This window comes from Vidua macroura, chromosome 12, assembly GCF_024509145.1.
Source record: "Vidua macroura isolate BioBank_ID:100142 chromosome 12, ASM2450914v1, whole genome shotgun sequence".
In the NCBI taxonomy this organism is placed as follows: Eukaryota; Metazoa; Chordata; class Aves; order Passeriformes; family Viduidae; genus Vidua; species Vidua macroura.
Window position 1 is genome coordinate 18,961,618 of NC_071582.1, and position 12,274 is coordinate 18,973,891.

The 12,274-nt window shown below is 42.9% G+C and overlaps 1 protein-coding gene across 6 annotated transcripts in view; it reads left to right on the forward strand.

Annotated features, from left to right (window-relative positions):
* Nucleotides 1-12,274, forward strand: part of MEF2A (myocyte enhancer factor 2A) — an 81,179-nt gene that overhangs the window by 64,994 nt on the left and 3,911 nt on the right. For 3 of the 6 annotated variants that reach the window (XM_053987899.1, XM_053987895.1, XM_053987894.1), the window contains 4 exons: nt 2,860-3,050; nt 4,638-4,661; nt 8,208-8,334; nt 11,942-12,068. In XM_053987899.1, coding sequence (XP_053843874.1) covers nt 2,860-3,050; nt 4,638-4,661; nt 8,208-8,334; nt 11,942-12,068 — 469 coding nt within the window. The remainder of the gene's footprint in view (nt 1-2,859; nt 3,051-4,637; nt 4,662-8,207; nt 8,335-11,941; nt 12,069-12,274) is intronic. The other 3 variants (XM_053987898.1, XM_053987896.1, XM_053987897.1) reach the window with 1 other exon arrangement.

A 12,274-nucleotide genomic window follows, 5' to 3' on the forward strand; every position in this document is an offset into this window, starting at 1 on the left:
ACTCTTATTGCAGCCCCAGCATACGATCCTTCAGATGATCGATACAGACACTCCAGTGTTTGCTCAGTGTTCAGTGCCAGCTCTTTATCACCAAGGGCTGCTATTGGATTCATACCCATAGTATTGCACACTTAGGAGATTTTTTATTACTGTTTCTCCCATTTTAATAAATTCTAAACACTGCTTTTGAGAACTGCTCAGCCTTTTGTCAGAAGAAATGCTTTGACTCTGCCCTGCAGCCTCCTGATACTGTGCAGAGCAGGCAGTGGCAGAGAGTTTGTTGTTTTGGACAGCACCACTAAAAGCATGAAATGTTTCTGAAGGATTGGCAGGGCCTTGGAACAAGGGCTCAGGAAATGACTGGATTGGGTGTGGAAGAGAGACACTGTCCAGATTTAACACATGGGCTACTGAAATACTTGAACCAGAGGACAGGAAATGGTATCATAGGATGGCCCAAAGTGTACAGAACCCCACTGTTTGTACAGAGTGGGATTGTTGTGCAGCTTAAACTGCTCAGAACTCACAGCCCTGCCGTGGAAAGGTGACACTGACAGCCCCAGTGAGTAATAAAATGCTATTTTTTATTGCATTAAAGCCCAGACTTTACTTCCGTTGTAACAGTAAGTTCTTTAAATGCTCTTTTTCAGCATTTTTGCTGAAAATGGGAGGTGCCATAACAAAGTTTCAGATATAATTTGGTGAAAATTATGCCATTTTCTGGTATTTTTCCTTCCTAGAGTGTTTGCAAATCCATTTAATTTTTACCCTGTCCATTGTGTAGGATGTCTCTCAATCTCTGCAGGCTGGCTGTAACTCATGCTGCTCTCATTTATAATGGATAGGAATTGATGCATAACTGTGTTAACAAAATCATGATTCTACAAAATCCATCTCTGTTTCAGGAACCTTAAGGGTAGCACAGAACTAAATTTCTCCTTTTGGCTTGTTGCTTTTTCTATGTGACCCAGCTGTGGAGAGTTTTCTCCTACTAGTTAAGAGTATATTTAGCTCTACTGTGTATTCTCAGCTCCAACCCAACTTTTCAACCACTCCACCTAAATTTTATCACTAACCTAGAAGCATCTGAATAAGTTCTGCTGTTTTCTGCTGAGGAATGTAGATCCTTTAATCGCAAAATCAGTTTTTGCTGTGGTTTTTAATACAGAAGGAAGAATGCTGACATTAAAAACTTTACTTTCTGCTGTGTTCCTTCTTTCCCCCATAAGTTCTGAGTTAAAAGTCATATTCCCATACCTCCTATGCAAATGCTTCAGGAAAGTACTAAATTAGAATGACTCTTTCTTGCTCTGTTAACCTTGGAAAACTCAAGGGACATATCAGATCATCCATGTATGGTCAGGCTTTTGGCACAGTGAAGTCCACATAGTGAGTAAATCCAGAGGAGGCCTCCTCACAGCATCCTGGTGAATTCCCATCGAGGTTCTCAGTGTGCCCTGGCTGAATGTCTTGGTAGTACCAGGCACCTCCATGAAGTTTTTTGCCCTTGCTGAGATATGTTGCTGTTCTTCCTTCTTTCTGTGCTTTTAAAGGCATTAAAAATGTTGCTAAAGAAGCTAGAATGTGACACTGACAACTTTCTTATTTTAATTGCTTTTAGATTAATATGTATTTAATGCAATAAAATTGGATTGGGCATAGGGGCCTATTCAAATTAGAATAATAATGCAAAAATTCATGCCAGCGTGGCGCTATGGGTGATTAAGAGAGAATTTCCCACACAGTGAACTTTGTCTCACAGACTTTTCCCTGATTGTGCCTATAAAAGCTGCTTTCAGACCTGCAGTGTTAGTGCAAACAGAATGTTACTATGAATTGTGTGTTGTACTATGAAATGTGTGTGTTTATTTATACACACACAGGTTCTGTAGGGTGAACTATGGGGTTCCCTGTTGCAAAATTAACAGGTTTTTTTTCTGTTTGCAGCTGAATAAGGTTTGTGTATTTTGGGAATTGTTGCTATAAATATGATTCTGTGATTGGAATGTGGCTTAAAATTTTTTTCTGAGAAATATATTTTGGTTAACATGATTGGTGCTTCTGTCAGGATGGGAAAATAGAATACTGGGCACTTCACTGATTTACTGCCTTGGTGCTGTTTTCTGGTCAGTTCTGAGTGTAAGCTGAGGCATATACCTTGAGCATATTCAACTCTTGGAGATTTCAGTGCTGAATCCTGGACCTCTAGGGTTTGGCTTGTCCAATTCCACTTAAAATGAGTTCCAGGAGTGAGCTAGAGAAAGACTTTGTTAAATAAACCTATGGGCATAAATGATGTGGATATCTGGAAGGAATTTGAAGGGAGAGGATTTGTTCCCCTCAATGTTGCTAAATATAATAATCAAACAGTAAATATTGATACTGAAATTAGTCCTACAGATCTTGGAGGTATATGAGGAATAAATTTTAGAAACAGAGACTTAATGAGCCGATCTTTTGTTCTCACAGGCAGCAATTCAGTGTAGTACATGCTCTTTCTGTGGGGGTGGGGACCAAGTGGGGTTGTGCAAAACCCTCACTTTTCTGCAGGCTCAGCCTGGAGGAGCTTCAAAGGGCAGACTAAACACGACGGATGTTATTAGAAATAGTTCTTTGGCAATTTGCTCTTCTCAGCGTTTAAGCTGCCACAGCGTGCCCTTGAAGTGATATTCCCTTTCCATATTGATCCTCTGGTCAGAGTGGTTTGTGTTTGTTCAATTGTTCAATACTCGGCCCCTTGTGGGAAGTTTATTATCGGAAGTTTTAGGAAATAAATATTTCATAACTGGTACATGAGCACCAAAATTTTGTATTGTCCTTCTCCTCAGTCTTACAGTCCATTTGTTTTTCCTCTTTCAGGAAATGGGTTTGTGAATTCCCGAGCTTCACCAAGTCTACTTGGTACCAGTGGTGGTGGGAATGGCCTAGGCAAAGTCATGCCTACAAAGTCCCCACCTCCACCAGGAGGAGGAAACCTTGGCATGAACAACCGCAAACCCGACCTTCGTGTCGTCATCCCACCCTCCAGCAAGGGCATGATGCCTCCACTGGTGAGTTACAACATTTAAAGTTCTGGGTCTGGCTTTGTGGAAATGGGCTGTTCTGCCCACATGCACAGGGAGAAACTGTCTCACCTGCTTACCACAGGGTACAGGAAACGAGGGGTGTTTGTATTCTGAAATGCCACTGATGAAAATCAGAAGTACAGATTGTGACGTGGGGAGAAGTTGAGCTTGTAAGGAATTTTTACAGCTGTAAAACAGCAGTCTGACCTGAATGTGGTAAGAGCACAATCATAGAGACAGAGCTAGGGTGTTTGATTTGACATCCCTCTGACTTGGTACTGAGAACTCCGGTGGTTTGGAGGATGTGGGTTTTAAAAAGGGTTATCCATTACTCCGTGGAAGAATGTTTGATCTTATTGGTGATGTGAGCTCTATTAATGTGCCCTAAAGCACATTTTGTACCTGTTTTTCCTGGGTCGTAATGGCTGTGGGATGTGAAGTGCAGCTTCTGTGGTGAGGAAGGGCTGAGAGCAGCACTGCTCTGATGTGGCACCGTGGAACGTGACCTTGGATGTCCTCGGGGCTCTCGTGTCTTCAGCAGAGCCATCAAAGGCTGCTGAGGTGCTCTGCAGTGCTGCTCTGCACTTTGGCATCTGGGCACCAGTGCTTGTCCAGCCAGGCTGGGAATAGCACACGAGTTTCGTGTCAGCCATGAGGCAACCACGGCCTCGAGCCCAGAACAGGTCTTGCAGGAAGTGTTGCTCTGTTTTTCCTTTAATTTACTTGGCCAAATCCTTTGGTCTTAGTCTTTTGCTGCCATGTAGAAATTTTCAATGTCCCTGTGGATGTTTTCTGTATAGGGAAGAATGGGCCATAACCAGGAGGAGCAGGATATAAACAACTCAAGTACTCTCTGTATAATTCCTATTTGTCTTTAAGCTACAGCAAGTGCTTACATTTGTTACTGGTACTCATGATGAATAATGCCAAATTAATCCAAGTAACAAAAGCTATAATTAGCCTCAGAGTAATGATTCTTGAAAAAAAAAAAAAAGGTTTTTCTAGGAATACTGAAGTGTAGGAGAGATAGGAAGCACACTGGCTGATCATTACAGTGACAATTACATTTTTAATTAGAAATAGAAACAATAATGTAGCTCTGATGTTAGTGGTGCACAGCACCTATTTAATGTGTTGTGAAGAACAACATCATGTTCAGCTTTGGGTTTGTCTGTGTTTTTGGGGGAATTAGGAGATTTCAGAGTAGATGCTGACATGGAATGATGGTTGTATTGTGGAAAGTACTTTGTTGCTGAGCTGGTTTATTGGCTCATTGCAGCCAGAGGCTGCCATGCCGCACATCCACGTGTGCAGCCATGTCCTTGGGGTCACCAAGCTCTTGCTGCACCAATTTCCCCAAAGCCATTGTTCTCTCAGTACAGCAGGTTTTATGTGACATGAATTTCATGAAGTATTACATTTCTAGCAGTATTATCTACAGAATCAGGTGGCAAATCCACATTATTAATTAAAATGATTCAAAATCCTGAAGCACAAACGTGACTTTTTCTTTCATTTGAAAGCAATGCTATTTTTAGTAACTGTGTTATCCCTCTTGTTTGCTGAGTACAGTCGGAGGAGGATGAATTGGAGTTGGTGAGTTTGGGCTGCTGTTTGCTGAGAGACAGCAAGATGCTGGAAATGTCTTTCACTACAGCTATTTAACTGTAGTTTCATTACATACTTCAAATAATTCCAGTGTTCCCTTGGTAGCAGACAAAAATATATTTGTTTTATCAAACTAAAAACCCGACCAATTCAAGCTGAAAACACGTTCAAAGTCAGCACTTGCCATTTGTAAACTTCTAATTTTTTTTCCTGAAAATATTTCTGTTTTTCTTGGAGGGAACATTGGAAAAGAGCCTTACAAAGTAACTGTCCATGTGTATAGGATGTGTACTGCCTTCTGTATGAGATACAAATAATCACTTCCCATCCCCTAAATTATTGGAATATTTTTTAGGAAGTGGCTTCACTTGTGAAGTTCTTCAGATTGTAACACCAGCCCTGTGTTACTTCTCTCCTTTCAAGGAGATGACATCATTGCTGGTGAGGTCACCTTTTTGGAGGTTAGAATTATTTCATCCTGCGTGAGATTATCAAACCACAGGGGTGTTCCCTGTTTACCAAAAGGAACAGAGAATTCCAAATGAATAATTCTACCTTTTTTTCCAGTGGAAAGATACTCTGCTTTTAAAAGGAAACTCTTGGGATTTTTGTGTTTTCTATTTTTTTTTCCCCCAAAGGTTTTAACATTTGGCTTTCTCTCTGGAAAATTAACGTAAGGCTGAAATAATTCATAATTTATTTTTAGAGCAAATTTCAAATTGTTTGGCTGCTGTGGCACAAACCAGGCAGAAGATGCTGTGTCAGAATCACAGAGAAATAAATTTACCTATTGCAAACCTTGACTTGTTGTTGAACATGGACCTGTTGCTAATATGAGGCTCGAATTGCATGAAAGCATGGAAAATTTAGTGATTTAGATAAATTTCTTGATGAATGCATGCTGCTGGTTGATTTTTACCTTAAATATGAGAAATAAATTTAAAAAGTAAGGGAAAATGGTTTTTGAAATTCAAATTGAAGTTTTTAAGCATTATTGGGATGTCTTGCTCATCGAGCAGTGAAAGAGCTCTCCCACTTTCCTCTCACCTTCAGAAAGGAGCGTCTGCTTTTCAGTGCAGAAGGAAATCTCAGTGTAAAAACACTTAATCAGATACCATTGAGACTGGGACTGGGATTGGGACTGGGATTGGGATTGGAGTGAAAGCCCTTGGCCTGGGGCATCCCTGCCCGCTGCGGGCCGGGCGGTCGGAGCCGCGGGGATCCGTGTGCGGCGTGGGCCATCTAGTGATGGAACTGGGACCAGCCCTGACACAAAGGAAAGCTGCAGGCTCTGCCTCAAACGTGGCAGAGAAACACAGGCTGCACCTGCAGGCTTCTGTCTGCTGCTGATTCCTGCGTTGGGAAGCAAATCCCAGCTGTGAACACTCGCTCTGTGTGGTTGGAGCTGAGCACTGAATGTGAAAAGCAGCTACCAACAGTAGCGGAGCATGAAATAAAGACACTGAATTCTTCCTGCTACGTTTGTACCAGTTAAAAAGATTAAAAAAAAGAGATCCAGAAATTTGTCATGAATCTCCAAGGACAACAAATATTGGGCTCAAGTAAATATTACTTAGTGTCTTTGTGTAGCTGAGTGTTCCAAGAATTATATTCAGAAAGAATTTACCTCAGAAAACCACCTTTATTAGCCACTCAAAAAAAAAAAAAGAATCCCATAAGGAAATCCTTTGGTCTGGATTGTTTCCCAGTATATTCCTCTTTACTTTTCCATTATGCAGTAATCCCAACTTTATAGGCAGCCATCCAAGAAAGCTTTGGAGAAAGGTCAATTCCTGACAGACACAAAAATCTGCTCTAATAACATCTCTTTATGCCAGATAAACTTGGTCTAGGGGAGATTTTCAGAAGTACGTAAGTGATTTAAAGGGATCAATTACAGAAAATCAGAGGGACTTTCTGTGGGAGCGTTGAAAGCTGGGAGCTCTGCAGCAGAGTGGGCACATCTGCCAATGTGTGTGTTTGGCAACAGATGCCAAAGAGCCCCCAAATCTTTGGGAGGCTCAAAGGTGGGAATTCAAGAGCAGCCAGACACAAGAGAGATCAGAAGCTCACAGCTAGTGACAGCTGTGGCTAATTTTAATATGGGAGCTGTGATATATATTTCTTTCTTTAAATGGGAAAGATACAAGATTGATAACCCTCAATTCATCTTCATAAATTTAAGCTTAAAATTGAACACAGTCCCATTTCTGTACCTGTTCATTCTGATATTTTTAAGGGAATGATGCATTTTTAATGCTGCTCGCTCTCTCAAGATTAGAGTGGAAAAAAAAAAAATTAAGTGCTGCAGATCCTGAAATACCTGTGTCTGAAATAAGTGAAAGGAGTAGTAACTTCAGTCTGGTAAAGTTACAAAATGGATCCTTACCAAAGAGATGAGAAACTGCTCCTTTTGTAGCAAATATTTTTTCAGAGATAGAGAGAAGTTTGCTTTAAGAAAACATATTTCCAGCAGATTGAAACCCAGATCCTTGTAGAACTACAGGGTGTAGAAACTGCTGCTATTTCTAGAATTCTACAGATAAAAGTAAATATCTGTTCTTGAAAAATAAAACCCTAGCATTTTCTGTTCTTGACAGTATTTGTCATGGCCAAATGGTGTTGAACCTCATATTTTTCAGGAAGATTTGCAGTTGCCACCATGGACAGCAGAACGTTCTGTGGCAGCAGTTTTGCTGTCTGGTGCTGTTCACCACAGTGTTTTATTAATTTTCTAACCAGCAAATTTGGTTAGAGCTTATTTTGAGTGATATGTTTGCTGCAGATGTTCATTCCAGTATACAGGAAAGAAAGACTGTTACTAAAAAGCCAAATTGTGCCCACAGTTAAATTATCTGAGACAATCTAGTTTAGCTGTTTTCCCTGTCAGAAAAGCACCATTGCTCTTTGTGAACTCCAGTGTCATTTGCTTGGAAACATATCTGCATTATAACAAGTACTCTCTCAGTTTCTCAGGAACCATGGGAACAGCAAGATTATTTTATCACTGAAGTCTTATCAACACAAATTTAGAAGATCTCTGTGTTCCTTTCAGGACAGGTGTAGTCAGCACAGTGTCAAAACTGGCAGCTGAAATTTGGAAAATTGGATAAACAACTGTGAAGTGGGAGAATCTCTTCTGGTGGAGCTGCACCTCACCATCTGCACTAAAACCTCTTTAAAAATAAGACTCAAAGCTCTTAAATCACTTAAGAACTTCTGAGAATTGTTGTGTGTATCCCTAAGAAATTGCTTTTATTTTTGTGTGTCCTACAACGCTAACACTGTTGAAATCTGCATGCTTGGGAGGTGGCCCAGTGAGCCTTCAATTAATTTTTCATTTCAGTTTGCCAAGATCATTTTGGTTGTCTTGAAATATTTTAGCTTTTTAAGAAAACCAATCCTGACAAAAAGGATGTGTTCCTAACTCAAAGATACAGCAGAGCAGCACGCTGGAATGCTCTGTTACACTGGCACTGCATTTCCTGTTGTTCTCCCTGGTCTCACAAGGTTTGTTGTTTCCATCCCTTGCAGAACACCCAAAGGATAAGCAGTTCTCAGTCCACGCAGCCCCTGGCCACCCCCGTGGTGTCGGTGACGACTCCGAGCCTGCCCCCGCAGGGACTCGTGTACTCGGCCATGCCCACTGCCTACAACACTGGTAAGCCCTGCTGGGGTCAGGGCTGGGACTGCGCCACGGCACTCAGAAGCCCAGGAAATTCACATTTCTGTGACACCTGACTTTGTTTTCCTCTTCAGTTCAAGTGAAGGCTCTTACTCACCAAAACGGAGCCTGTAGCAATCCTGCCGGGAACTGGAGTGCCTCACGTTTAGGCAATAGCTGATCCTTCAGTACTTCTGTTCTTCAGATACTTTTATTGTCTGCAAGACCTTCAAATTGCTTTTTATCCAAGCTGGGTGTGATGTAAGGCATTTGGTAATGTAAAAGTGATGAGTAGTTTGCTGGTTGGGAAAGTAGTTCATGAAAGTCAATAATAAGTGATGGAACATGAGGCAACGGGAGCCTCAAGTTGCACAAGGGGCGTTTAGGTTGGATATTTGGGAAAATTTCTTCACCAAAAGGGTTGTCCGACTTCCACCAGGGCATTGGTGGAATTCCACCCCGCAAAAGATGGGATTTTATACATTTTCTCCACTCTTAGCTTTGAAAGTCTTCACTGCAGCTTTTAGTTTAGCCAGCCAAGCACCTCACATCCTCTTGTATCTTTTTGTGTTAATGAGCTCATTAGGTGGCAGTGCCCCAGCCCCTCTCTGTGCCCTGGGCGGTTCCGTGGTCAGGAAGGTGCAGGGAGAGGGATTGTCACCCCTGTCACCCAGCAGCCAGGGGCTGTGCTGGGACCCTGCACTCCACTCACCCCTCAGCCAGGGGCTGTGTTTGCCCTGCAGCAGCTCCGGCCCAGCTGCCCTGAGGGAGTGCAGAAGTTGGCTGCAGGAGCAGTGCCAGGGGCAGAGCAGGGCCTTGCTTTGGGTGATCAGTTAAGTGTGAGGAGCTGGACATGCAGGCCTTGCTTTGACTCTTGCCCCAGAGGTGGTTCAGCTCTTGTGTTCAGTGGCTGCTCAAAGCAAACCCTTCTGGTCTCTGCTCAGAGGAGCCTCACTGAGTCTCACCTGACACATCCCTTGTGTCCAGTTGGATGCTGTTTCAGGGAGCAGTGCTGGGTGTATCCCTCACTCAGAATAACCTGTGAGCTGCTGGCTAAAACTGCAAAAGCTGAGAGAGGCTGGAATCTCAGGAAGCAGCAAAGGCAATGGGAACTGATGTCCTATGTAATGGACAAGTGCTGGGGTGTGATTTTCAACTCCAGCCCATTTCCTTTGATAATGCAAATAATTTGTGCAAAGCTTTTAGCCTTTAGTGGTTTTCACACACTTTAGAATAGTTTCTATTAGATTGAACCTTTCAGGGGATTTGCAGGAAGAAATTTGATGTTGAAACCAAATTGTCACCTGGGGATTCTCAGGGTAGTCACCACTTACAGCACAATTTCAGTTTTGCAGTTCAAGGACTAAGATAAAATTTAAATACCTTAATTGTTTCTCTGGATTGATAAGGTTGATTTTTTCAGGACTAGGAGGGATAGCTTCAGCTCTTGGATGCTTAATTAAAATGCTGGATATCAGTTTTCCACAAATACCCTATTTTATGTAATCTGTTTGGTATTCTGTAGATTGTTGGAGGAAGGGCCAGAACTGACTGAGTTACTGGTTCTAAAACAGTCCAGGCATTAAAAAAAAATACTAAAACCCCCTGCAATCAATTAATTAGTAATTGACACCTGAGCAGAGCACACCAAGCCATAAATAAATTCCTGGCTTCAGGTCAGTTGTTTTGCAGAGGTACAAACTTGCCAGTGCTGCTTGTGGGGGTCACAGCAGTGATGGTTTCTGTGGTGCAGAAGGTGCTCTTGTGTGTACATCACATCAGGTCACTCCTGCAGCAGGAGTGTCCTCCTGCCACTGCCAGCAGATAAGTGATTATTTAGGGAATTAATAATGCAGCTAATTGTGTAGTGACATATGTGCTCTTTGGAAAAATATCTCCTCAAAGCCCTGTCACCAGACACGTTCTGTCTGAAATGTCAGAAGTTAATTGTCCATGGTCATAAAAGCTGTAATTGCAGTGCAAAAAGATTACATGGGAACTGAATTCCTGTCAGTGTTTCCTTCAGGTCTGCTCTGACAAATCCCATCAGCCCAGCACATCCATCTCCAGGGCGTGCCTGGGCTGCACTGGGCAGCTGTTGGAAGCTTTGGCTTCTGGCTGCCTGGAAGGCTCCGTGCATGTCTGGGTCATTGCAGGGGCTGCACAGTTGTTATTTTTTCTTTATTTTTTAAATTCAATTTTAGTCTTACAAAAGGAGCTTTTTGGGTCAATCATCTTGGGACAAACCTTTCTGAAGCTGTGCAGAAATACGTGTGAGGGTTTTCAGAGTTTCAGTAGAAGTGACAACTGAGAAGAAATAAAAAAACAGCCCGAGGAGCTTCACCTGCTGGGAGCAGCTGGAACTCCTGAGGCTTTCAGAAGGTTCTTGCAGGGATGTGTGTGGGTCACTGACAGCACAGGGCCCTGCTGGCCCTGGATTCTCCTCCCAAGATGAGCTGTTTTAGGGAGATCTAGAATTTATCCAGCTGCAAACAGGTCAGTGGATGGGAGGGGGAGATTTTTCAAGAAGGCTCATCTCAGGAGAGAGATTGTAATGGTGGTGGCATTTTAGGACAATACTGTAAAAAAACCCCAAAACCCCCAAATACAAATCAAAGCCAAACCCAGCTTAATGGAATGTTTGGTTCCTCTGGTGGCAGTACAGCCTGAGTTTGGCTGCTCACATTTTGTCCCATTCTCAAGAGACTAAAAATTATTTTAAGGAAGCTTTATTAGAAAATAATTAAAAGCAGAGAAGAGTTTAACTTTGTTTTCAAACCTGAAAGAAAACATGAGTGATAGATCAAGTGTAAACAACTTCAGTTCTGTGAGTGAAGTGAGGAGGGAGCCCTGCAGCAGCCAGAGCCACTGGCTGGCTGGGCTTGGAATAGGTTGAGCCCTCTGGGCTCCATTTGAGTTGAATTTCTAAAGAATAGTGTTTTCTTGCTCCACACAAAGAGATTTCTTCTGTTCCTCTGATCCAGAGATGACTGTTTAATCAGACACTGAGGAGTGATATTGTGGGGAGGGGGAGGATGTGATGTGCTACAGCAGGATTGCACTGAGGGGTCCCTGGGGTGTGGGTGGAGGTTGTAGGACCAGGAGCTCTGTGGCACATGAGCCCCCCCAAATGGTACCTGCGTCTTGTCTGAGGAGTTGCCACCTCCCACCTGGGACTGAACCACAGCCCAGTGTCTGCAGAGAATTCAAGGCAAGATCCACCATCCCTGCCTAGTGATTCGCATGGATTCTTCCCTTCTTGTTTAGTTTTGAAATGTCTTCAAAAATGCCAAGTCTTACTGTAAGGTGCACACCCCTGTATATACACTGCATTAATGTGTTGTACCTGTGAGTTTGGAACAAGCTCCCAGACAGCAACATGGAAGATCTGAAAGCAAAAAATCATTTGGAGGCCTCTGTACTGTTAAGCTCCCTGTGAGCTTGGCAGGACTGCTCCCAGACTTCAGAGTTTTCATGTTTGGATTCCTTTGGATCAGCTGCCTTTATTTGTTTTGGGCAGAAAGCCTTTGTATTAGTTTATGTATGTATGTTATATATATAAATCCCCCTATACATTACTCTGTTATTTGTTTTTCCCTCTTAGATTACTCCTTGACTAGCGCAGACCTGTCTGCCCTGCAGGGATTTAACTCCCCAGGAATGCTGTCCCTGGGGCAGGTGTCTGCCTGGCAGCAGCACCACCTCGGTCCCGCGGCCCTCAGCTCTCTTGTGTAAGTACCCAGGGCAGCACTGGGGGGAATGGAGCAGCTGCACCAAGGGAATGTTCAGCGCATTTTCACCTCTTGTCTGTGCTGGAAAACATTTGTGTGTCAGGGTGTTTGTCCCTTCAGTCACCTCCAGCCAATGAGCTGTGTCCCTGCAGGCTCAGCTTTCACCAAGGGGGCACTTGTGTGGTGACAGAAATGTTTGGCAGTAG